Below are 27,763 nucleotides of genomic sequence, written 5' to 3'. Positions count from 1 at the left end.
GGACAGGTATAGTCCTTAGGGTTTTCCACCAAGGACCTCTTTCCAAGTCATCATTAATGACTATTCTTTGGGTCCAATGTTTAACGAATTTTGAATTATCTACCAAAGCACTCTTTCTGACCATATCCCTATATCATGTCCACAAGAATGAAAAAAATATTTTTCATTTTTGTTAAAATCTATGCAGAATATATTTGCATTACCCTCAGTCTACCAGTCTAGTATCAAAAAAGGAAATGAAATTAGTTTAGAATAAAGGAAAGGAGTTGAATAAAGACTTCCCAGATTCATCTTCCTTTATCCTTCCATGACCAGTTCTTGATAAATGCAAAATGGCTCTTTGTGGATACTGCTTCAGTCTCTATCATTTAAAAATACATTCTAGAATTTTGCTAGGAATCAAGGAAATCTCACTGGCCTAGAATTTGCAGCCTCCCCTATCTTTCCTTCTATAGTGACTAAGAGATAAGACTGAGTAGGTAATCTCTGAGCTCTCTTTCCAGTTCTGAGATTCCATACATTCTGTCACTGCCACCGTAAGCCACCCAGAGCCTAAAAATTTCTGACTTGAATCCCTGATCCTCAGAAGTAGACAGTGAAAGGATTTGGAGTAGCATTAACTACATGGGAGAATAACTGATGAAGAAAGAGTTTCCCACTAGGTAGAACACTGAATTTAGAGTAAGGTTCAAATTCTGCCTCTTGACAAGTCTTTTGTTAGCTCTTGGCTTCCTTCTCTGAGAAGAAAGGGGGGACATGAGAGCTGTCTCCAAGTTTTGGGTGAATTCTCCTCTGAAAGAGGGATTAAACATGTTCTTCTTGGCCCCAGAGGATAGAGGTTGCAGAGAGGCAGATTTTGGCTCTGATACAACAAAAATTTTCCTAACAATTCAAGCTGTCCAAAAGTGAAAATGGGCCACCTTGGAAAATAGTAGCTCTTGGAAGTCTTTCAGGAGGATCTAGATAACATCCGATTGGGGATGTTGGTTGAGGGGAATTCTTTTTTTAGGATTATTTGGTCTCTTGAGGTTCCTTCAAGTTGTGACTCTGTAATTGAATGGTCTTTAAGATCTCTCCCAGCCCTGCATTCCATATTCTCATTCTCTTCCCAGCTCTGACATTCTATACATTATATTCTAAGTTCTCTTCTAGCTTTAATTTCCTGTGTTCTCTGAAAATTGAGTGGATGGCCATCAGTTGGGGAATGGCTGAATGAATTATGGTATATGAATGCTATGGAATATCATTTTTCTGTAAGAAATGATCAGCAGGATGATTTCAGAAAAGTCTGGAGAGACTTACATGAACTGCAGCTAAGTGAAATGAGCAGAATCAGGAGATCACATTGTACACAGCAACAATAAGATTGTATGATGATCAACTGTGATTATTTGGCTCTTCTCAACAATGAGTGTTTGGAGGCATTTCTAATAGACTTGGGATGGAAAATGCCAACTGCATCCAGAGAGAGACTGTGGAGACTGAATGTGGATGGAAGTTTAGTATTTTCACCTTTTAGTTTGTTTGCTTGTTGTTTTTCCTTTCTTGTGGCTTCCCCCGTACCCTCATTTTGGTCTGATTTTTCTTACACAACAGAACAAATATGGAAATATGTTTAAAAGGATTGAACATATTTAACTTATATCAGATTGCTTTTTGTCTTGGGAAAGAGGAAGGCAAGGGAAGGAGGGAGAAGAATTTAGAACACAAAGTTTTACAAAAATGGATGTGGAAATTATTTTTACATGTATTTGGAAAAATAAAATACTACTGAAAAAATATCCTATGTTCATGTTCTAAGATTCCTCCTATTTCTGATATTCTGTATTCTAAGTGTCTCCTCAGTTCTGACATTCCACCAGGTCTCTTCCAGCTCTGAAAGTCCTATATTTCATGTTCTAAGATCTTTCCAGTTCTAATGTTCTATATTCCATTTTCTAACAACTTTTGTAGTTCTAATATTCCATATGCCATATTCTAAGATCTCTTTAGTTCTAGCATCCTATATGCCATATTCTAAGACCTCTCCCAACTCTGACATTCTATGTTCTAAGGATCTTCTCAACTCTGACATACCATCCTCCATGTTTTAGAACCCCTTCCAGCTCTGATAATCTACAATTCTCTCACACTGCATTAAAAGGGCTGCTCCCTTCCATTATCTGGATATGAAGAAGGGATGTTTGGGGACTATCCTGAAGTAGGAAAGACCACATTAGGGCTTTTGAACAAATACCAACTCTTCTCAAGGCCAGTATCCATGATAATGCAACTTCTTTATTAATATATAATAATTATATAGACTTCATATATGCAAATATCTAAGGCTCTATTATAAGGTCTTGGTCTCTTTGTCTGGGCTGGCTGTCACCTTCAGCTCTGCAGCCTGGGCTCGGAAGACGTTCCAATGACCTAGAAGAAAGGAATTGAATAAATTTAATTTAATTGACATTGATTGGTTAACTATTTATTGCAGACAAAACCCTGCACTTGACCCTGGAGGAAAGATTCCGCTCATATAAGGAATGACCTTCAAGAAGCTCGTTGTCTAGTAGGAGAGAATGGAAAAGAGAGGAGGGTTGGTGGGAAGGTGGGGTAGAATCTGGGAGTCTGGAGCACCTTAACATTCCTAGAGTCGGATATTGTCCAGATGGTTAAGTGTCCAACCCCCATACTCCAAGGCATAAATGAGACTGAATTACTATTTGGATTCCAGGCCAGTGAGCAAAGGAATAGATTTGTTTTTAGATCTGTGTTGGAACTTTAGGAGCTTCTCTAATTGGCCTCAGAAAAGTCATTTCTCCCTGAAACAGAATGACATTATAAAAAGAAAATAGGATTTAAATGTCAGCATACCTGATTTCAAAGCCAGATTGGGTTATTTACTATATGGGTGACTTTGAGCAAGTCCCTCTATTTGTTTGGGTCTTTGTTTCCTCCTGCGTAAAGTGGAACTCGTCATTTTTACATCCCTTGACTTCCTCATAGGACGGATGTGAGGAGGGAATATATATTGGTTCTCTTGATACTTCCTCTTTACTTGTGACAGGCAGGATTTGAATCCAGGCCTTTCTGATTCTAAGACTGATCTTCTCTCTTCTCTACCTTCCTACCTCACACACTAGCTATATAATATCAGGCAAACCAGTTTCACTACTCTGAATCTCAGTTTCCCCATTTGTTAAATGTGCCCCTGCCCTCACAGCGTTGTTGTGTGGTGAGTGTTTGTAAACCTTATAGGGCTATTTAAATGGGAATTATTATCATGATTTATGCTCTATTTCCTTTCCCCACTCCTTGACATGACTCTTCTGCTTCATCAATTCCACTTTTCTGTTCCAGGGCAGGTGAGTGGTACAGTGGATGGAGTGCTAGGTCTGGAATCAGGAAAACCTGAATTCAAATCTAGACTCAGATACTTACTAGCTGTGTGATCCTTTTTGCCTTAATTTCTTCATCTGTAAAATGGATATAAAAATAATCCCTACTTTCCAGGGTTGTTATGAGAATCCAGTGAGATAAAATTTGTAAAGTGCTTTACAAACATTAAAGTGCCAAATAAATGCTAGCTATTATTAGGTATTTCTTCATTTCCCATCAGGCTGTACTCATTTTAGATTATTTTGAAATTTTATAGGATTTGCTGTTGGCAAAGACCTCAGAGATCTAGTCTAATTCTCTTATTTTACAGAAGGGAAACAGACCTAAAGAAAGTAAGTGAGTTACTTGAAGTCATACAAGGAGTATCCAAGTTTGGTTCTAACCTGTTCTTTTGATTTAAAAATAGATTGCTTTTTTCTCTACCATCCATGCCTCCTTTGTGCCCTTGGCCATACCTCAGAGTTAAAACCTTCCTGTCACAGAAAAATGTGGACTGCCCACTCTTTCATTGAGAAATCCCTGGCTGGGGCCTTCTGCTGGATCTCTGTGCTGGGAACTGACGTCAGGACCAGTGAATGGCCCACCCCCCAGTCTCTCCCCAGCAGCCTGGGGCTCCTCCAAGGAGAAGGCCTGGGCTCCCCCCTCAGCCCTGCTTATTCTCTCAGCCACACTTCCCACCACCTGGACAGCCCTACTCCCTTCCTTGGCCAAGAGGATTCCAGAGTTCAACCTCCTCCAAGAAGGCTCCTTTGATTTATCCCACCTGCCGGAGATCTTTTCATTTGTTTCTCTAAATTCAGTTTGCATGAATTGGTGCTGGGGCAGCTAAATGATGCCATATATAGAACATGGGGCCCAAAGTCAGGAAAACCCATCTTCCTGAGTTCAGTCAACTTCAGACACTCACTAGCTATGTGACCCTGCCCATGTCACTTAACCTGTTTACCTCAGTTTTCTCATCTGTAACATGAGCTGGAGAAGGAATGGCAAACCACTTTAGTACTTTTGCAAAGAAAAACCCAAATGGGGTCTTGAAGAGTGGGATACTACTGAAAAACTGAAAAATGTGCTGATATATTAGGACTGGAAAATGAAGATTACAATGTTTCCCCTAGCCCATGGGGCTAGGACCTGTGGTCCCCTGAATGCAGGGGCTATACCTCCCTTCAAAAGCTGGGAGTTCTCTAAGTTAGTGACCTTCTCAGACCTCGCTAATGTCAGGGACCAGTCTCCCCCCACCCCTTGCCCCAGCCCAGGATTCCTAGAGAGCAGAAATCCTGTCTTTGGGGGCTACTTGAAAGTCCCCCCTTCAGACTGGGAAGGGGCCAGGAGCGGCACTTGGCCCACCTTCATTCGTCCGAGTGATGAGCCGGAAGTTCTGTGCCTCTTCTTTGAATTCTTGCTTCCGAACTTTCTTAATCTGAATCAGATGAAAAATTCCTGGGGACAGAGATGCATGAGCAGTTATTCCTTGGGGAAACTCCCCAAGCCATTCCACCCACCAGCAAGGATTAAATACATGCATCTGTCCCATCTCTGGGTTCCAGACCCCAGCCCATTCATTCAGCAAAGACTATTAAGTACCTCCCTGGTGCAGAGCACAGTTTAAATAAGATGTGATTTCTGCTCTCATGAAGGAGTAATCACATAAAATGATTAATATTTATTGAATGACGAATGCATTAGAGTTTCAAGAAGCATAGGGAATTTAAAAGTGTTACACAATTAATTATCCAAAGGCAATCTAGCCTCTTCAATTCCAGGCCCAATTCATTGTCCTTCTGCCCTTTGTCCAAGATATTTGTACTCAGGTACCAGCTCTATATATTGCTCATCTTTTTTCACAGGATTATAAGCATTTTTCATCTACTTAGTTTGTCCTATGTGGATTAAGCCAAACTCAAGCTGACCACAAGTTCCTCCCTAAAACAAAAGTCCATCATTTTTATCAATAGTATTTCCATGCAGTATATGACTAAAAATCATAGAATACCACAATCTGAAAAATTAAAATGACTATTCATCCAAAGGGCAATGAAGAGAAGCACAATGTATGTGAGAAGTTGGCAAAATATTGCAGAAGAGAAGCACAAAACATAGTATATTAGTAAATACTCAGCAGCCATCTCTCCAGAAGAGATGAAGAGAGCAAATATTAGCCAGAAACATTTTAAGATGATTAATGTGTTTTTCTCAAATACTGAATAATTAAGTGATGATTTAAATAGCACTGTGATGATTTTCTAACAATGTTGTAACTGTTCCAGACTTACTTCCCATCATTGTCTTAGTACCATCAGAACAAAAAGTCATAACAAAATAACATTCACATTTAAATATTTGTTATTAAAGCCAAATCCATTTAAAATAGACAAAAATGTATTGAAAACTTGTCAGCCACTTGCTGTCCACTATGAAATGGACTCCACTATAACACTGAACATAAAGGATGCCATCAGAGAGAATGTGGGACTGAAAAAGAAGGTGGGCCAGTTATGATAGACTGAAAGAAATCACTCATATGTTCCATTGGTATTCATTCATTGTCAATAAAACTAAAGATGCTTCAAGTTAAATTGGAATAAGCTCATATTGGGTAGCTAAGTGGCCAGATTTGGAGTCATGAGGACTTGAGTTCAAATCCAGCCTCAGACACTTACTAGCTGTGGGACCCTGGGCAAGTCACTTCACCCTGTTTGCCTCAGTTTCCTCGTCTGTAAAATTAGCTGATGAAGAAAATGACAAACCACTCCAGTATCTCTGCCAAAAAAACCCCAAATGAGGTCAGGAAGAATCGGACATGACTAAAAAATGACTGAACAACAACAAAAAGCTCCAATCGGCTTATTTGTAGGGCTTTAACTGCCAAACAGAAGAGTTTATATTTGATTCCAAGAAAATCATTAGAGTTGGCTGGGATGGGGAATGATGTGTACTTTAGAAAAATCACTCTGGACATTATGTGGAAGATGAGAGAGACAAGTCGGGAGACCAATTAAGACAGGTCCCTCAAGTTACAAATCAGAAAACTGAGAATCAGAGAGGGGCACATGACTGTAAGTGGCAAGGGTGATATTTGAACTCAAATGAACTCTTCTCAAGGCTTACCGTCTCTGTTGTCTTCAATGGAGCCTTGTATATCATTATGGTGGGCCTTTCAGCATCCTGATTACTCTCTTCTGGCTAGAGTTCTATCTCTCAATGTCTATCCCTATAATATTGAAAACTAGACAAAATATTCCAGCTAAGGCAAGTGAAATGGTCAACTGCCTTGTTTGAGACACAGCCTGCAAGTCAATTTCATTCCTGATTTTTTAAATTACTGAACACACAGCAGACCTTTAGTAGTCAATGGTTGTTGGATAAATGGATGAAACTTGGGGTATCTCCTCACTCCTCTCCCATCCCTAGCACTTAGGAGAACAGACTGAAGGTGCCAGATCAAGAAGGACCCACAACTTTTATACATCTCCTATGAGGCATTTTACATCATCTAGAAATAATCTATGTGTCTATATAACATAATCTATTTTGCCTTTTCCTGCAGCTCTTTTGAGATTTACATTTGGCCTGATGAAAAAATGAAGGCAATAATTATTTCCCCCAGTTTACAGATGAAAAAATTAGAGGAAGTGACTACTGGATATCTAATACAAGAAGAAGCTCCCAGTAACTGCTTAATATGAATTAGCTCCATATCCTCCCATCTCTTCCCCTATCATCTTCCCTTTCTTTGTACTTATCACCCATTCCTTTGTTCTCATTTCCTCTTCATATGAGTACAAAATATTTTGTATTATCACCCATTCATTTTTCCTTCCTTTTTACTCAACTTCTTCCTTCCTTTTTATAGTCAGCATCATCCTCTGGGATCAGTTCTTGAGACTCTGATTTTGAAACTCTCTTTGCTTAGTATTCTGCATCCTGCAAGCAATTTACAGGCATGTGGTTCTTATCTTGGAATCTGGGCTAAGAGCAGGAGCTAGTGAAGAGGTAGGAAGGACTTCAGTCAGATTAAGGGATATTCACAACCTTGGGCCTAGATTCATGGAAATTACAAGGGAATGAATGTGGGGGAAGGGAACCTTTAGAAAGGATGGAGGAGAGAGCTCTGGGCTTCAGCAGGGGATAGTCTAGTCTCTGCCACTTTTTAGCTGTGAGACACTGGGCTAGTTACATTAGCTATCCAAGCCTTAGTTTTCTCATCTCTTAAATTGGGAATAATAGTATTTCTACTATCTAACAGAGTCATGGTTAGTATCAAAGTAGATAACTGTGTAAATCTTAAAGGCTTTACTTCATTAGCTTCTCTCTGCCTCCTTTTTTGTGGGTGTTTTACCCCTTTTTTTAGTTACAGGGTGTCTGTGGCTTAGACCAAAGTTTCTTAAACTCTGGGTTGTATTATCCTATACATCTTCTCTATAACTCTTATGAGGTATCTTATATGGAGGTCATAACTGAATTGGGGGTGGTGAAAAATTTGGTATCAAATATTCCACCAAGATTTAATTCTTTATATAAAAATTAACAATCATATCCATCTCATCAGCACATAAATTTGCTTTTATCCTTAATAAATGATAAAATTGTATGTATATCAAAATTGTTTTAAAATAAATTTCTTTATAATTGATTGTAAATATTTGATTGCATACCTATTTTTGTGTCTGTATACTGGGGCTGAGTAAAAATTTCTCAGGCAGAAAGGGGTTGCGAGTGGAAAAAGTTTAAGACTCCCTGGCTTAGACTGTGTGTCTATCCCTCATAGAATCATAGCTCCATACACTCTCGAAAAGTATATTTCTCTTATAGAGAAGGATTCTACACTATGCTCTTCTGGACAGAGGAATCATCTAGTATATATTTGAATACTTCCAGAGATTGTGAACTCACTCCTTGTGGTAACCCACTCTATTTTTAAAAGTGAATTTATACACATTCATTTGAACAAGAATTACTCTGTAACATATGCTGTTCATCTTTTTTTTTTCCAAAGAAGACTGATGACATGGCAGGATGATATCCTGACTTGCAAGTGAATCAGCTTGAAGTGAAACAGAGCTACACAAAGTGGTCAGCCTCTCTGTCTCCTCCAGAATCATCAGAGTCCAGTTAGCCCATTCAGTTGTGGGACAGCTGGTGGTTAAAAAGTTCTTCCTTTTATCTACAACTGATTTTACAGCATTACGTTCCATGCTAACTAAGAGAAAAGATGATACATACAGAATAGATCAAAGCTAACCCCAGAAGAGAAGTCTCTGGCTACTGAGAACCAGAAAGACCTCTTTCAAAAAGGTGGGATTTGAGTTGAATATTGAAGGTAGTCTGGGCAGTTTAAGGCCACACAGAAGGAAAAAGGATCTATACTTCAGTCATACCAAATATAAAGTCCATCTTTAGAATTCCCTCCTTTCTACCCTCTACTTTCTGCCTTCCCAAATTGTCTCCTAAAACTACTGCTCCACAACCATGATCTTTGTGCTTTCAGGGGCTCCCAAATCCTTCTAACTTATGATAACCCTTGAGATATTTGAAGACATGTATTATGCTCCCATTTCTCCCAAGATTTCTTTTTTCCAGGTTCCTTAACCCATCCTTTAAGACAAGTTTTGAATTTTTACCTGATTCATATTTTCTATAGCATGCAGTATGAACTCCTTAGCCTGACATTCAAAGTCTTTCAGATCCTCTTCAGACTCTCGTTTTTATCAGTATTTCCTACAACTTGCTCATGCAAACCTTTCGGCCAGTTTCAAAGTGTCCTGAACAAACCAGAATCATTCTTACATTTCTTCACATCTTCTTTCCCTCCTAGAATTTCTTCCCCCCTCCTTTTTGCTTCTTCACAACTACATAATCTCAGAATTTGGACATACCTCATTAGGCATCTAGTCCAATGTGTACCTGAATAGGACTCCCCTCTTCCACATGTTCTTTTCTCTTGGATGTCCTCCAGTCCCTGAGCTTCCATGACACTGTCTGATCTCTCCTCAGGTTTTTCAGCTAGACCTCCATCCATGTCAAAGTGACTTTCTCTAAAGCAAGTCTGACCATATAATCCTTTACTCAATAAACTCCAGGATTAAATATAAAATCTTTGGGCACTTAAAGTTCTTCATAGCCTGATCCTATCATACCTTTCCAGTCTTCTCCACAATCCAGCTATATCAGTCTATGTACTATTCCCTCACCCATGACCTTTTCTCTGATCTCTGGGACTTTGTACTAATTGTCCTGCATGTCTGAAATGGTCTCACTCCTTGCCTTCCCCTCTCAGCTGCCCAGACTACCTTTAATACTCAACTCAAATCCCACCCTTTTGAAAGAGGTCTTTCCTGTTCTCAGTAGCCAGAGACTTCCCTTCTGGGATTACCTTTGATCTATTCCATATGTATCTTATATCATCTTTTCTCCTTAGTTAGAATGGAATATACTGTTGTAAGGACATTACAAGGCAGAATGCAGAGGGCAAGAGTTAGTTTTTTTTTTGTCTTCCCAGAGCTTAGCTCAATGCCCTAGAACATGTAAATGCTTGTGGATTGATTAGTTGGTTGGTTTTACAGCCTTTGCTCTAACCTACATCTCTCTAGGGGAACTCAACACTCCTAGAGAGCTTATTCCACTTTTGTGAATCTCTAATAGTTGGGAATCTGCTTTAGATTAAATTGAAACCCACCTCTCTGAAGTTCCTACATCAGCATCCTCAAGCCTATATGTCCCTGGGTCTGCCTTCTGAGCTCAAGCTGAGAAAGAAAATCTATATCAATCCTTCATGTCCTTCAAAGCCCAACTCAAACCTGCTCTACCTCTATGAAGGTACTTTCTTTGACTTCTTTGACTACTTCAACTGGAAGCACCTTCTCCCTCCTTTAAGTTCCAAATAGTATCTACTTTCTGTTCCTATCATTTGTCTCTGGGCATTTATATTTACATGGATTTTCCCTTTAGAGCCTTGTAGTCTTATCTTCCTAATAACTCATTAACTGGGTAAATGATTTGTTAAAATCTTTGAGAGCAAAATCTGTGTCTCACTTTATATTCCTGTTCCATGAGGCAAGAAGAGAGGTGGTAAGAGAACACTTAGGTGCCCACAATGAATTCAATTAATTTGTTCCATTCAAATTATAACCCAAGAAACTTAAAGAAATTGGCAGGTGCAATTGCTAAGTAATTGCTAATAATCTTTGAAAGACCTCAGAAGATGGGAGAGATGATTATCAGAGAGAATATGGATTTAAAATTCAAAATGAGGTGATATACATTTTTGAACTTGGCTGGGGAAAATTTGCTTTGTTGGACTATGCACATTTGTCTTTTTGTTTTCTCTTAATTGAGGGAGAGATATAAAATAATAATAATATGAATAAAAATGAATGAATAATAAAATGAATTTACTGGGGAGAGAGAAAGAGAGAGAGAGAGAGAGAGAGAGAGAGAGAGAGAGAGAGAGAGAGAGAATGGGAAAGACGCCATAAGATTGAAGATAGTCAAATGCCTTGAATTAAAAAAAAAAGAGGAAGCAGCTAGATGGCATAGTGGTTAGGAGGACCTGAGTTCAAATTCAGTCTCAGAATCTTAATACTAGCTGTGTGATTCTGAGCAAGTCATGTAACACCAATTGCCTCAGTAAAAACAAAAAACACTGGGACCTGCAAACACAAGCTTATGAATTTAACTTCACTAAATTTCTTGAGAAATTCTAGAATATATTTTTAAAGAGATCATTTGTAAGCATTTAGAAAGGGAAGCAGTAATAACAAAAGAGCCAACACAACATTGTTATGGCCGGTCATGGCAGACTAACTTCATTTCTGTTTTTGAGAGGGTATCCAGAACAGTAGGTCAAGAGAATGCTATAGGATTTCATTGAAGAATCAAAGTCCCTTCTTTTCTTGTGGACAAAGTAGAGAAATGTGGACTAACTGGTTGTACAACTGTGTGGATTCAGAATTAGTTGAATGAATGGACTCCAAAAGCAATAAAGTAATAGCTCAATGTCAGCTTGAAGAAAGATCTATAGAGGAAAACCCAGGAATCCAATACTTGCCATTTTTATCAATGAGACAAATGGCATAATTGTTATGCTTCTCCTTTTTGCAGATGACACAAAGCCCTATTGAAACTCCAAAGGATTTTGATGGTCTAGAACTATCTAGGCTTAATTAGTGATAAAATATATGTAAAATAAATGTAAAGTCACAAAATCAAAGGCTCCAAGAGTTGGAAGGGACCTTGGAGGTTTATTCTAAACAATAACTGAATAGCAATCCTTTATGTAGCATCCTTGATAAGGGAGATATAACTTGTGTTGGAGGAATTATTACAAAGTGAAGTTCACAAGGCAAACTCCCTGATGTTATTCAGATAATAATCATCATTACAGATAAATATTCCAAACACCCAGACAACATGATGTCATGGAGTCCAGGGGCAGAGAACACTGTCTCTTCATATTCTTTAAGTCTATGATTCCAAAATTCTGTAGTTCCATGGTCCCATGAATCTTTGATTCTAAGGATCTATTTATTTTAAGAAAGCAGGGCTGAGAATGGTGGCTCACCTTTTACCAGCTTCCATATGTAAATCTCCACATAGTCAGAAGCTTCCTGCTCCAGAGCAATTCGTCGCAGGCTTTCAGGACTTGGAGAGACAAGGGTATGGACAAGTACCTGACTGGGCCCGGCTGGACATTTGGTAGTACTGACCTCATCACTGGGGTTGGTCCTGTCCTCTGGAAGAGACAAAAAGTTAATTAGTGCTCCTGTTCTCCTACATGCTCCACTTTCATGTTTGGCTCTAGCCATGATGGAAGAAGGTGACTTCCTTGGAATGTGAGTACTCCAAAGCCCAGATATACTTCCTGGGACTGTGCAGGCACTCTCTTTGATTTAAAATTGCCTTCCATATTATAATTTTCCTTAAACTTTGGGCAAAAATACCTAAGATGCAAATGATGATATTTTAAGTAATGATAATGATAAATTATCATTTATGATTATTTATGAGAAATAATATCCAACACATAAAGAGAAATAATTATACTTGCACTGAGGCCCTCCCAATGCCTCCCCCTATGACATGGAGGGGACTCTGGGATCTCCAAGGCAATGTCAATGGAGTGCAACTTCTAGCAGATTCTAACCAAGTTGAAATAGTCTAAGGACAAAAAGAGCCAAAAAGATGTTGACAGATTAGGGAAGTGGTGATGAACTCAAATAGAAAGCAATTGTTGTATTGCATATTGACTTAGAAAGGTACCAATTATCATCATATATGCTTTATTGTATTTCATTAAATATTTTCCAATTTTTATCTAGTTTGAACCACACAGTCTCATGGAGCCTATAGGCTATATGTTTGACATTTCTGGGCTAGAGTATTGGAATGCATCTAATAATGAAATTAAATAGAAATAATGTAAACTCAGACTTGGATTCAAAAAATTGATTTCACAAATACAAGTTGGGCAGACTTACACAGTTTGTTTGAAAAGGATCTGGGGGTTTTAGTGGACTACATGCTAAGTGTAAAATATGGTGGAGAGACAAGCCAATGTGATCAAGGGCTATGTTGAGAGGCATAAGCATTTGCTAATGACTCACTCTACTCAGCCCTGGTCAAACCATACCTCGAGTATTGTGTGAAGCAATCAGATTTGAGGAAGGACATTGAGAAGTTGGAAACATCCAAGGTAAGGGAAACTAGGGAAACACTGGATTTATACCATGTCAGGAATAGTTGAAAGAAACTGAAGAAATTTAGTTTTTCTTTAGAAGGGACAGTAGTCTCCAGCTATTTTGTAAGTCAGGTCCAAACATGAAGTATTTACATAAAAGTCTCCTTATTGGTAGAGAGAATTATGACTTGACATTGTAAGCTTGCATGAGGAACTAAAGCCTTTGTAGAGAAAAAAGATTCTTTTTCCTTTGTATTCCAAGAAAAGTCTCCAGGCAAACAAGCTGGAAAGGTGTTGAGGCTCTAGTTTGTCCCATGTTTTCCTTCCAAAATCTATTTTCCTTTTCTTCTCAGAGAAAATCTAGAACCACATATGTTCTATCTTGGGGGGCACAAATTTGGAAAAATCTCTCCTCTTTAAAGGATTACCAAGGAAATCAATTCTACTAAAATAGTTTTTAAAAATATTTTTTAAATAGAGTAATTAAAAATATCTTTAAAAACAAATTCATGGACTTGTTAAGAAGCCTCAATCACCCTGCCCTGAACTAAAATTCTCCCCATAACACATCCTTCAGAGAAAGAAGACTAGCAGCTGAGACATCCAGAAGTGTATAAGTAGACAAAAATCTGAGAAAAGAACCAATGGTAAAATCCATAATGTACAAAATGTAGACAAAAAGAAAGAGGAACCAGATATTCTAAGACAAGAAGACAAACAGGTACCACTGAAACTTGGTGGGATGAAACATGCAACTGGAATGAGTCTCTGGATAAGTTTATCTTATTCAGAATAAACAGGGCAGATGTGAAATGAGATATTAAAGGGGCAGAATCATGTGAGGAAATAAATCATTAGAGAACATAGTGGAGAACATTTAGATGATGACCAAAATAGGAAGAAACAAAAACGATTCTAATAATGGAGTATGCTGTAGACCACCTGGACAGAAAGGGTAAAATGGATGAGAAATTTGGGAAACAAGTCCCACAAAATGCTAGTTACCCAAAGACTATCACAAATAGTGAATAATGAGCAAATCCATTTGTCCAAGCAGATATCAAATAGAAAGCAGAAGCATCAGTCAGACTAGAATATGCCAGACAATTTATTCATAGTGAATGATTTCTCCCATTAGTAGTCTTATCTGACATCAATATATAACATGTAGTGCTAGGGACTTTAATTATCCAGCTATCTTCTGGAGTTCTTGGTAAGAGCAGAGCAACTAATAACTTCATGGTCTGTCTTAGTGATAATTTTATCTTTCTTTCTCTCTTTCTTCTTTTCTTTCTTTCTCTCTTTCTTTCTGAGGCAACTGGGGTTAAGTGACTTGCCCAGGGTCACACAGCTAGGAAGTGTTAAGTTTCTGAGATCAGATTTGAACTCAGGTTCTCCTGATTTCAGGGCTGGTGCTCTATCCATTGCACTACCTAGCTGCCCCAATAATTTATCTTTCATAAGCTGAGGCAACTGACAAAATGGAATTTTATTCTGGATCTGATTCTTTCAACAGGAACTGGTTGCTAAGGTGAAGATGATAGGAACCTTGATGGGGAGAAGTGACCACCTCTTCTTAGAGTTTGTGATGGAGGAAGAAAATAAAGCCATATGTGATCTGATAAGCACCTTGGATTTGGGGAGAATAGATTTCAAAGGATTTTGATGAAGAATGACTGGAATACTATAGATTTTCTCCAAAGGGGAAGTTAGCTGAGGATGGGAGAAATTCTGATAACACAAAAGGAAATGAAAAATGGAAGTTGTCAGAAGAAACCAAAGTGAATTCATAGAGAATACATCATCAGATGGAATTGTGAATTGATCCAACCATTCTGGAGAGCAATTTGGAACTAAGCCCAAAGGCCTATAAAAGTGTGCATATCCTTTGATCCCAAAGAGATTTTAGAGAAGGGAAAGGGACCCTGTGTGCAAAAATGTTTGTGGCAGCCCTTTTTGTAATGGCCAGAAACTGGAAACTGAATGGATGCCCATCATTTGGAGAGTGGCTGAATAAATTATGGTATACGAATGTTATGGAATATTATTGTTCTATAAGAAATGATGAGCAGATTTATTTCAGAAAAACCTGAAAAGATTTGCATGACCTGATGTTTAGTGAAGTGAACAGAACCAAGAGAACATTGTACAAGGCAACAACAGTTGTGGATCAACGTAGTAGACTTGGCTCCTTTCAACAATGACATGATTCAAGATGGTTCCAATAGATTTGGGATGAAAAATGCCATCCACGTCTAGAGAGAGACCAATGGAGACTGAATGTGGATCAAAGCATAGTATTTTCGCATTTGTTGTTTGTTTGCTTGTTTTTTTTCCTTTCTCATTTTCCCCTTTTGATCTTTATTTTTTGTGCAGCATAAAGAATATGGAAATATGTTTAAAAGAATTGCACATGCTTAACCTATATCAGATTGCTTACTATCTTGGGGAGGAAGAAAAGAAGAGGAGAGGGAAAAAAATTTGGAACACAAAATTTTGCAAAGGTGAAAATACTATCTTTCCATGCATTTGGAAAAATAAATTACTATTAAAAGAAAAAAAAGATAATACACCAACCAACTTAGCTTTTAAAAGAATATATGCAGAAGATGGAAGCCATGGATAGATAACCATAAGAGCATAAATTTTAGAGCTGGAAGAAACTTTTGAGGCCAGTGGATCCAACTCCATTATTTTGTGCTGTTCTTCTGGAAAAGTGCTTAACACATTGTAGGCACTTAATAAATCCTTGTTGATTTATTGGAGGAAAAAAATAAACGAAATATGTGAGCTAAATGACAATACAGATTAGATGGATTTGTAATGGGATCAAGAGTCAGCCTCAAAAAGTAGCTGTTTATAACAAATTAATAGGAAGTCTTTAGTATAGTGCCCCAGAGACTAAGCTGGACTTAGATAAAGGAATAGATAGCATGCTAATAGAATGTGCAAATGACACAAAACTGGGATGTGAGCTAACGCCCTGCATGACAAGAATCAGGATCCAAAAAGATTTTGAAAGGTTAGAAAATTGGGCTGAATCAAGTCTTATATGGCATAAAGATGTGGGGAGATATGGGCAGACCTCAGTTTGCTCAGAAAAAGATCTGGAAGGGTTATGGGCTGCAGTCTCAAAATGAGTCAACTGTGTGATGTGGCAACCAAAAAAATAATAATGGGCTTGGATAAGAGAAGGCTAGTCTTTAGGAATAAGGAGCTGATCGTCCCTCTGTATTCTGCATCTAGTCAGTTCTGTGTGACATAGTTTACCAAGAATATTGATAAGCTGGAGAGTGTCCCAGTAAGGGAAACAATGATTATGAATGACTCTGAGTCCATGTCAGGTGTCAGGTGGAAGAAAAGAGGAGCTTTTGACATGACAGCTGGCTTCCAGGATGTCACACGGATGACATTGGTTCTTTTGGGGCTCAGAAGGGCGAACCAGGGACAATATATGGGAGTTAAAAGACAAAATCGGGTTTGAAATCAGGAAAAGCGTCCAAACAATGAAAAGTATTCAAAAATGAAATGGAGTGCAATGGGTTCCTTTTAACTGGAGGTCTTTGGACAGTGACTGAATGAAATGACCACTTATGTTGCAATGGAGAGTTGGTTCTGGCTAAGGATTAGATGAGATGATCATGGAAGCCCTATCTATTTCAGAAATTCTATGATTCTGGGAGAATTGAAAATTCAGATACAGATTTTGCTCCAAGTGAAAAATGGGAAATCTCCAACGAGTGATCATCCATTTAAACAATTCCAAGGAGAGGAGCTCACTTTTTATGGACAGCTATGACTGCTAAGAAATTGAGTCAAAACTCTATGTCCTCTAAGTACAGGGCTGAGGAATGGTATAGAAAAAGTAGCTGGCCCAAAAGAAAAAAGAAAGTAGTTCTTGTCCTTGCACTGTCCCTGGTTGTCTCTCCAGGTGCATGGGGTCAATTTCCTTCTCTAGTTTTCAGGTTTTCTTTCTACACAATAGAGATGATGTTTACTTTTTTGTTTGTTTATTTTTGAAGACAAGAGGCTGGATTTAAACTCAGGTTTTCCTGATTCTAGGGCCATCCACTGTCCCACCTACCAGTCCCAGTGGTGAACTTTATAAAGTGCCTTCTCACCCTCACCTTTATGCTTGGTTTTAGGTCAGTGAGGGCCATATTTCTCATTTTGGGATCCTTTCTTCTCATGCTCTCTCCTGCCCCTGGGACCACATCCTACTGGGCAGTTCTTTCTCATATCTGGTCTTCTGAAGTTCCCAATCCACACTCCTTTGCCCCATCCTTGGTGGAAATGGAATATGCCCAACCCCCCTCTTGTCCAGAACCAAGCAGTGAGGGGTATCAGAATAAGAACCCTGGAAGGAGACCCGAGGTTTGCTCTGTGTGATGTCACTAATTAGCCATTGGGTCCTATTTCTCTCTTTTAGATAACTTTAAATGCTCCTTCCAGCTCTAAGATCCTAGAGTTCTATTCTTTTATGACTTCATGATAAGGCTCCTTGATTCAAAGATTCTGTCATCTCCCCCCCCCCACCCCACATACACAAACATATTTATTTATGTATTTATGCATGCCCTTTGAAGACAGGGGGCTGGCTGTCTGCCTTTCTTTGCATCCCCAGACCTTATCACAGTGCTTGGCCCATAGTAGGTGCTTAATGAGTGATTATCGACTCGAATTCCAAGATTTAGAGGTTCTATGATTCTAAGATTCTGAGTCAATGGTCCTAGGAGTCTATGTTATTTTAATTGCATGGCAAAGTTTGCAAAAAAATTGTTATTTCCTTTGATCCCTGTGAGAGGCAGCTGGGTGGTACAATGGATAGAGCACTGGTCCTGGAGTCAGGCACACCCAAGTTCAAATGTAGCCTCAGTCAGTGACCTTGGAAGGCACTTAACCCTCCTTGTCCCCCAAAACAAAACAAAAAACAACAGCTCAGTGAGGTGGCTAAGGAGGGAACTGCGGCTCAGAGAGGGGACCCATGTGCCCACAGTCACAAAGCCAAGTGCCAGAGGCACATTTTGAGGTGCTCTCTCCTAACTCCAGTTCAGTCCAGGACTCTTCTGGGGTCTGTGGCTGTTACAGCTCTGAGACTCCGGGAGCCTCAGCTGGTACTCCCACCTCCCTCCCGCCTCCTCACCTGGGCAGATCTTACAGCATTTCCCTTCCACCTTCTCTGGGTAGAGGCAGCCATACTCCCTGGGGCAGGTTACCCGCTGGCAGTCTTGGCGGCCATCTTGACAGGTACAAAGGATGCAGGGCAGGGGCCCGAAGGAACGGAAGGCCGGGTGCCACACCTCCCCATGGGAATATGTCTTCCCATTGTACATGCAGGCTGGAGGGGAGACAGGCCTGAAGTCAGAGCCGGGCTCTCCAGAGTGGGGGGTGGAGGAGGAACTGGGGAGTCCCCAGTATGAAGGGGGAGATCCACCTTCAAGTCAGGGGTTCCTAATTTCTTTTTGGGTCATGTTCCCCCCCACCAGTCTATTAAAATTTATCGAAGGCTTCTCGGAATCATTTTTTTAAATGCATAAGATAAAACACAGGATTACAAAGAAATTCATTATATTGAAATATATGTAACAAAATAAAAGTTTTAAAATATAAATTCAGGGACTCCAGATTAACAACCCTGCTTCTAGATCTGGATAGTCTATCCTCTTCCACTCTATCACTCTTCTGTGACAGACTGCTCAGTTCCTTTCTTTTTTCTTTCCTTCTTCCTTCCTTCTTTCCTTCCCTCCCTTTCTTTCTTTTTGTCTGTTTCTTTCCTAACTTCCTTCTTTCCTTTCTTCCTTTCCTTTTTTTCTCTTATTTCCTTCCTTCTTTCTTCCTTCCTTTTTTTCCTCTGTTTTCTTTTTCTTTTCTTTCTCTCTTTTCTCTCTCTTTCTTTCTTTCTTCCTTCCTTCCCACCTCCCTTCCTTCCTTAGTCCCCCAATCTCACCAAACTAAAAGTGCAGCAGCCCATGGTCCCAAGGCCACTACTGATTTATTGATGGAGCACTTCTCTCCTGTTCCATTTCCATTGTGGGCCAGATTTCCCCACTCTAGGCAGCCTGGTAGCCCTCCCCAACCAGGAAGTCCCTATGTTGATTCCAGACTTAGTGTGGAAACTCCACTGACTTTAACCTTCCTGTACCTCAGAACTCCAGAACGCCTGGTCACTGGTGAAACAAGCAAAGACTAGAGGAAGCTCTATAATGGAAGCTTGTGGAATGCACTCTAGCACTGGGAGGGAAGGTATAACCTCTGAGTGTCTCTCAGCTCTGAAAGTCTGATTCTGAGTCTGGTCTCCTTTTAGTTTATCACTCGATTTCCTTGGGGTTTCCCCTGCTTTGTCTTGGATGATTTTCCAGATGCTCTTGAGAAACATTCTTAGTTTCCAAACCCCTCCTCTATCTTAGACTGCAGTGTTGTTTGGAAAAGAATAGTCTAAGAAGCATTCCTACTTTCTTTACCTATCCTGCTACACTTTAGCTCCCTGGTCCATCACCAATCATTGGAATCAGAGAGTGTCAGACTGAGAGGCTCTTGGGACCTTTGAATTACAGCATCATAGAATGCCAGAAACTGAGAATCAGAGAGCCTTAGATTAACAATCTATCAGAATGGCGCTATTATAATCATTGACTATCAGAATCTCAGACCTGCAGAATATTAGAATCACAGAATCTCAGAATCTTAAGTGGATAGAACTTTAGATTCACTAAGGGGTGGGGGGCAGAGTGTGATAATCAAACTTAAAGTGCCATATAAATACAAACTAGCTGTATTAACTTTAGCACATTCTCTCTTTTCCTCTGAGCCTCAGTTTCTACAGCTGTCAAATGAGTTGGTTGAACTGGATGATTTTTAGGTTTCTTCCAGCTCTGACATTGTGTCCTAGGGCCCCTTTTAGCACTGAGATTTTAAGCTCTAAGATCCATAGAACATTTTATGTTCTAAGGTTCCTCCCAGCTCTGACATTGTGTTTGTGCTCTAAGGCCTCTTCCAGCTCTAATACTGTGTATTCTAAGATTCTTCCCGAGCACCAGCATTCTATGGTCTAAGGTCCAACTCTGAGATACTATGTTCTAAGGTTCTTCTTGGCTCTAACATACTCCCATCTAGCTCTGACATTCTAGATCCTAAGGTCCCTTCCCTTCAACAGTCTGTGCACTTACTCCCAGAGCCATCTCAGGGCTTACCTTTCTTATGTTTCTCTTTGAGGACTATCTTGATGGTGGTGCTTCCGCTGCCCTTCTGCCCAAAGTGTCTGGGGATGAAGCCCAGGGAAGAGCTGAGGCCTGTGGGCGCTGTGGTTCCTGGTGCCCGCCGGCTCCCACCCTGGCTAACACACGGGTCCTGGGAATGCCTCTGCAAACAAGCACACAACAACAAAGGCTCAGCCTGATTCAAGAGCCTGGGGCCAGATGGGAACCCAAGAAAGGCAGCTGAGGTGAGAGCCCCACAAGGATCCGAGGACAGCTAGAGAGCTCCTCTGCCACAGGTTCCTGGGGCAGCAGACAGATGAGGGGCCACGGAGAATTGGCCTGTCTGGGGTAACCAGGTAAGAGCACTGCATTCCTAGAACACTGTGAAGTTCTTCATTTACTATGACTCCCTTTGTGCATAGTCTCTGTTCAACAACTACAAGGTTTCCTTCAGCTCAAGTATTGCTTCCTACCTCTCACCCATACTACCCACAAATTATGCTCTAAGGGCCCTCCCGGCTCTGACATCCTGTGTTCTAAGGTCCCTCCCAGTTCTGACACCCTGTGTTCTAAGGGCCTTCCCGGCTCTGACATCCTGTGTTCTAAGGTCCCTCCAGGCTCTGACACCCTGTGTTCTAAGGCCCCTCCCAGTTCTGACACCCTGTGTTCTAAGGCCCCTCCCAGTTCTGATAGCCTTGTTCTAAGGTCCCTCCCGGCTCTGACATCCTGTGTTCTAAGGTCCCTCCCGGCTCTGACATCCTGTGTTCTAAGGGCCCTCCCGGTTCCAACATCCTGTGTTGTAAGGGCCCTCCCGGCTCTGATAGCCTGGGTTCTAAGGGCCTTCCCGGCTCTGACATCCTGTGTTCTAAGGGCCCTCCCAGCTCCGACATTCTGTGTTCTAAGGGCCCTCCCGGCTCTGACATCCTGTGTTCTAAGGGCCCTCCCGGCTCTGACAGCCTGTGTTCTAAGGGCCTTCCCGGCTCTGACATCCCGTGTTCTAAGGGCCCTCCCGGCTCTGATAGCCTTGTTCTAAGGTCCCTCCCGGCTCTGACATCCCGTGTTCTAAGGGCCCTCCCGGCTTTGACATCCTGTGTTCTAAAGGACCTCCCAGCTCTGACATCCTGTGTTCTAAGGGCCCTCCCAGCTTTGACATCCTGTGTTCTAAAGGACCTCCCAGCTCTGACATCCCGTGTTCTAAGGGCCCTCCCGGCTCTGACATCCTGTGTTCTAAAGGACCTCCCAGCTCTGACATCCTGTGTTCTAAGGGCCCTCCCGGCTTTGACATCCTGTGTTCTAAGGGCCCTCCCGGCTCTGACAAGCTGTTTTCCATTCTGGTAGTCTATGATTCTGATTCCTCTTGTACTTAATCTTCCCTTCTTGATCCCCACGCCCCTAATCCCTCTCTTAGAGATCATTCTCCTCAAAACTCTCTTAGAAGTCTGTGTGGTTTTATTCCTTATGGTATATTTATTTTCTGTACCTTTAAAATAATTATCTATTAGATTGTAAGCTCTGTGAGCTTTTTCATCTTTATGTGTCTCGTGCTGAGCACATAAGGATTTAATAAATGTTAATTAAATTTCATTATCTCATTCAATCTTTACCATGACTTGATGAGGCAGAGGGAACATTTTACAGATGAGCTATCTAAGATCAAAGAGGTGACTTGCCTCTTGTTACCCAGCTAGAAGGTTTCAGAGCTAGGACTCAGACTGAAGTGATCTGGCTCCTAATTTGGCATTCTTTCCACTGTACCATCCTCATCTCATGGGAGTCAGCCAAGGATTACTTACTTCAGAGGTGCCATATTTGATCTAGGACCTGGAGCTAGCAAGGGCCTGGAAGAGTGAAATTCTTTACTGCTGTTGTTCAGTTATTTCAATTATGGCCAATTCATTGTGACCCCATTTGGGGTTCTCTTGGCAAAAATACTAGTATGGTTTGCCATTTCCTTCTCCAGCCATTTTACAGATGGGAAAACTGAGGCAAACAGGATTAAAAGACTTGGCCAGGGTCACATCACTAGTAAGTGTCTGAAGTCAGATTTGAACTCAAGAAGATGAGTCTTCCTGACTCCAGACCTGGCACTTTATCCACTGTACCATCTTGCTGCTTAATAGTCTATAGATTTAAGTTCACTTAAGAACAGGCTCGCCCATTTCAAAGGAGATGGATCAAATTACTTCTGCTCCCCAGACAAATCATAAATGTGTCTGGCACATAGTAGGTGCTAAATAAATGTTTATTGTTTGACTGACTCACCAAGTTATTGTCTCTTCAGCACCTTTTCCTATGTGACCTGTACTAGACTGTCCTAGACGTCTACTCTCTATGTCAGGCAGAAAGTGTAGTTTGTGGATCCAGGTTTGGAGAGCTCAAGATACTGTGTCGGAGACAATTTTACTACTGGCTGTCTAGTTGGGAGCAAAGTTCATATCGTATAAGGGAAAGCTTTCAGTGGAGAAAAAAGGGAAGGGGAAGAGCGTGTTCTGGGGCCAGACAAGCTCATATTCCTAACTTTTGCAATCTCTGAGCTTCACAGACACCCTGTGACTGACTGCAAGTGAAGGAAGGCAAAGGAAGAGAAATGACTAAGGGACTGGCCTTTGGAAGGGGAGGACGAGGGGAAGATGATGAAAGGTGCCCATTCAGTGCCCTTACTCTGGCCAGAGGGGAGTCTGCAGGACCGTCCGGCTCAAACTGGCTCATGTGAGCTGATAGTTAAAGTTTTAGTGTGAACCTTTATATTTCAGAAATTAGAATAAAATACTACAAATCAAAGCTTTATTTATTGTTTTGCTGATTGTCTAGGCATAAGAAAGTAAAGGAAGACATAATACTACTGATTAAGTTGAGAAGTATATTGTGCTTTTTGGAAAGACATTTGTTAAACATTTACCAGCACATCCCTGAATATGTCTGAAAAAGATCTCGGCAGTTTTAGGAGTTTAATATGAGTCAGCAGTATAAGTTGGTTAACAACAACAAAAAAAAAGGAACAGAATCCTGGGCTTCATGAAGAAAGATATAGCCTGTCCCTCTTTTTGCTGTCCTGGCCAGTCCACATTTGCACTACTGTATTCAGTTATGGGAGCCATCATTTAAGAAGGACTTTGGTCATCCAGAGATCATTCGAAGGAAAGCAACTAGGATGAAAACGAGTCCATGATATTCCAAGGCTTCACTGAAGTAAGTGAGCATGTTTATTCTGGTGAAGAGAAGATAAAAGGGGATATGATAGCTGTCTTTCAAGTATGTGAAAATACCTCATAGTGAAAAAAAACAGATTTGTTGGATAGAGTTGGCAAAGCCAGGAGAAGTAAAAAATTGGTTTTTGAATCCTGTCTCACTTTCTTTGTAATCTTAAGCAACCAGCTAAGTAGGGCAGTGGAGAGATCACTGAGCTTGGAATCAGAAAGGCTCATCTTCCTGAGTTCAAATCCAGCATCAGCCACTAGTTGTGCAACCCTGAGCAAGTCACTTAATCCTGTCTGCCTCAGTTTCTTTAGCTATAAAATGAAATGGAGAAGGAAATGGCAAAGTATTCAAGTATCTTTGCCAAGAAAACCCCAAAAGGACTCTCAAACAAATCATTTCACCTACCTGGATCTCAATTTCTTTATCCACAAAATGAGGAGGTTGGAGTAGATGGCCTCTGGGGTTCTTTCTAACTCTAGATCTCTGATACTATGGAATATAAGATATATAAACTCCTCTTTTTAGCTTTTTCTTTTGATGGGGTGAACCTAAATCATCTTAGCTCCCTTGAATGGACATGTGCCTGCAATCCCAATTCTCATTAGCACAGAAGCTTAAATCACCTCTGCTTTTTTAGCCCTCTGAATCCAGCAAGTTCCCAATAGCGGGGCAGATTTAGTGTAGATACCCAAACAATTTCAGCCCTTTTGCAACCTGAGTTCAAGCAACCCACAATCTCAGTCTCCCCACAGCAGGGATTATCAACATTATTCAACATACCTGGCCAATTGTCCTTTTTTTTTTTTTTTTTTGACAAGGCAATAAAGATTAAGTGGCTAATAACTAATAAGTATTAAGTATCTGAGACAGAATTTGAACTCAGATCTTCCTGACTCCAGGCTCAGTGTTCTTTGCCCTGTTCCCCTGTATTGTCTTTATCATGTGTGTGCTGTTCCACCCCATTTAACTCCAATCTCTTTTTACAGCAGAGACCATAGAGCTTTCATCTTAGTCTCCTCAGAGTCAAACCCACGCCTGGTAACTTACTTTTTTTGTTCAGATCTGCACTTTCACTGGTGTAAGGCACTTCCAGTGAGGAAACTGCCTTCACCAATATAGGTCTGACAGTCGTCTGGGAAACTGAAAAGTTAAATGACTTGTCCAGGATCACACAACCAGAAAGTGTCCAGGGCTTGACTTGAATTCAGTTTTCCTAACAATGGGGCTAGCTCTGCTTGATCAATGCTTGTTTGAGTTGAACTGACTTGAAACTAAATGGACAGAACTTTGTGACTGTGGTTGGACAGGAAAGATGAGGAAAAGGGAAGAGGTAGAATCAGCATCTTAGTGTTTGGGAGGCAGGTGATAGAGAAGAGGGAATTAGGAAGAGTAGCAGGTTCTAAAACAGGGTGCGAAGTCACATTGTACCAGACCAAAGCCACACTGGGGATGAGCATAAGAAAGATCAATCACTCACCACTCCTCGGTATAACTGCAGGGTTTCCTCCTCAGCTGATTTCTCATATGACCCATCTGAAAATCCAAGGTGGAAACAGACTCATTGGTGTTGTGCATATAAACTGAATTGTTTCTGGTTTACCTTTGGGTGCAAATCTTGGGGAGTTTTAAACTTTTTTTTCTTTTAAAAAACTGAAAATGTCACCTTTTCAATGGGTGAAGGAGGAGATGAAGGAAGGGAAAGAAACTGAAAACAAAATTTAAAAAATAACAAAATTTAAGCATTCTTTCTCTCTCCTTTCCATCCTCCCATTGAAGAAAAAAAAGAAAAACAAAATCTTTGTAAGAAATATACCTAGTCAAGCAAAATAAATTCCCACACTGACCACATGAAAATGTATATCTCAATCTGCACCCTGAGTCCATCACTCTTCTGTCAGGATGTGGGTAGCAAACTTCTTTATTAGTCCCCTGGAACAGAGGTGTCAAAACTTGTGCCCATCAGCAAAACTCCCCAAGAGCTGCCCCAATTAGATTAAAATGTAATTGGGAAATGTTTAACAAAATAAATAAAAATGCAATACAACACAGATAATGTCAATTTGTGGTTTTCTAAGTCAATATACTGCCCTCCAAGATCTGTTTCTATTTAAGTGTGACAACACTACTCTGGAATTAAGATGGGTCTTTGCACCGATCAGAATTCTGAAGTCTTTCAAAAAATGTTTGCCTTCACCATGTTGATGTTATATAATTTTTTTTGCTTCTACTCACTTTATTCTATAATAGTTTACATAATCTATTAATGGCACATTATTATAATAATATAAACATAATTTATTCAGTCAACCTCCAACTGATGGGCCTAACTTTAGCTTTCAGTTTTTTGCTACCCCAAAAAAGAGCTCCTTAAGTATGTTTTTGTACTCTTTCCTTGATCTCTTTGAGATACAGACCTAACAGCAATATCACTAGGTCAAATTATGTCACAAAAATTTAATGACTTTTTAGCACAATTCTCAATTTTTTTCCACAATGGCTAGACCCATGCACAGCTCCATCAATAGTCCATTAGTGTAGTTGTTTTCCTGCAGTCTTGCCAATATTTTTTGGACATGTCTTGTCCCTTCATCTGCCACCTCTTCATACTGGATCATCCAGATTTCATCTATAATCCTCTCTAGTTCCCTACCTGCTCTGTTGGGCTAGAGAAATTTAAAGTCCCATGAATGTTTTCCAAAATTAAAACTTTCTTCTTTTAGCACTTCAGAACCAAGTTTAAAAATGTAGCTAAATCTCCTGTGATTCATCTGTCTCCTCCCCTTGCCTCTCAAAAAAAAGCCTGTAGATGGGCTGTGGGCAAACTGATGATTTGAAAGAAGTGAAAAGTCATAATTAAGTGGAGTCTTCCAGAAGAGGAAGAAATGATGAAGAGAACCAATTGCTGAAAAAGAGATTCCTAGCAAGGGACCACCGTAGCTTAGAGTCTATGGTAGAGACAATCTGATCTGATAAACCTAGATTGGGGGAGAATACATTCCAAATTATACTGAGGGCATAGGAGCAGAATTCCATGACCTAAAATGCTACAGAGTTCCAAGAAAGATGGGAAATTCTAAGGAACAGAGGGTGCAAAGACAAATGATTCCAATGAGGACGAATAAACAGGAGTCATTTAATGAGGCCATATGGGTGCATAACTTACCAACTTAAGATTTAGAAAAGACATGTAATTTCTCTTGAGCTGGAAAATAATAGAAGTTGGTGGAACCCATTTTATCATGCATTCAAAGGCAACAAGAACCATCATTTTATGGGCCATCTGATTGACTTGCATTGCAGTGCTCATGATAGGTTTGCAAAAATGAGTATGAAAATAATTTTAGCTCAGCTCACATATGCCAACATCTGTTTTAAAAGATGAGGAATTAGAAAAAAATCTATGAAGAACTTGTTAATCTTCTTCTAATTGTACCAACCAAAGTGTCATATAGAATAACTTCAATAAAAAGATGGGCATAGGGGAATATTGCAAGAAAAATGAGTTGAAAAATATAGTTTAGGAATATGATGATTTAGAAGCTTGTAAACTACACAGAAGCTTCATACTTTTTGTACTACAAATGTCTTTCTTGAGAAAAAGAGATCCTAGACAGTGAATACCAAATATCACAAAAAATAAAATTATCGTTTAACAATTTTAAAAAATTGGTTACAAATGTTGGACTTATTTTTCAAATCAGCAATTTAACTTAGAGCAAATGTCAAATTTAGTATCAAACTAGAGAAATAAAAATTGAGGCAATTTCTATATGTCCTATTTTTAAAAAGTGTTGATGCCTTAAAATAGGAAATGGATAAAAGAACAAAATCCAATACCAATTCTTACTATTTCCTAAAGAAATTTAAGCTACATAGATCATTAGTCATAATGAGACCAATATGGTTTCAAAACTTCCTCTATCAACCAATACTTGAACTTAATTCCTATCAGAGAGACATGGTAGCTACAGGCAACATTGATTTAGAAATAAGCTCATTGTAAACATTTATAGAGGAGAATGGTAGAAGCTTTTAAATAGCATAAAATGATAAGAACAAGCAGAGGAAAAAAATTAAATGAAGTATGGTAAGAAAGCTAATCAGGCAGAATTGTTCTGAGAGCTTTTAAGCATGATCCTGCAACATAATTTTAATAGTTTTAAATAACTGATTCTCAACATATATGAAAAAGAACCAAAGATATTAAAGGCTTGAGAAATTTTTAGACATTAATATTACAAAAATGAAATGGGAAATCATAAACAAATGAGCCAGATATCTGCTTTTTGATTTCTAATAGATTTTTATGAAA

General features: G+C 39.8%; 1 protein-coding gene across 2 annotated transcripts in view; it reads right to left on the bottom strand.

The window, feature by feature from the left end:
• Positions 1–2,257: 2,257 nt before the first annotated feature.
• Positions 2,258–27,763, bottom strand: part of CHRDL2 (chordin like 2) — an 83,731-nt gene continuing 58,225 nt past the window's right edge. Inside the window, exons 6-11 of one of the 2 annotated variants that reach the window (XM_051987114.1) lie at positions 24,929–24,984; positions 20,248–20,416; positions 18,201–18,395; positions 11,942–12,112; positions 4,729–4,821; positions 2,258–2,412 (exon numbers count right to left, since the gene is read on the bottom strand). In XM_051987114.1, the coding sequence (XP_051843074.1) occupies positions 2,333–2,412; positions 4,729–4,821; positions 11,942–12,112; positions 18,201–18,395; positions 20,248–20,416; positions 24,929–24,984 (764 nt within the window). In that variant the 3' untranslated portion in view covers positions 2,258–2,332. The remainder of the gene's footprint in view (positions 2,413–4,728; positions 4,822–11,941; positions 12,113–18,200; positions 18,396–20,247; positions 20,417–24,928; positions 24,985–27,763) is intronic. The other variant, XM_051987115.1, reaches the window with a different exon arrangement.

The sequence above is a fragment of the Antechinus flavipes genome, chromosome 3, assembly GCF_016432865.1.
Source record: "Antechinus flavipes isolate AdamAnt ecotype Samford, QLD, Australia chromosome 3, AdamAnt_v2, whole genome shotgun sequence".
Taxonomy (NCBI): Eukaryota; Metazoa; Chordata; class Mammalia; order Dasyuromorphia; family Dasyuridae; genus Antechinus; species Antechinus flavipes.
The sequence above is the reverse complement of the archived record's forward strand: the minus strand, read 5'-3'. Positions and strand labels throughout refer to the sequence as shown.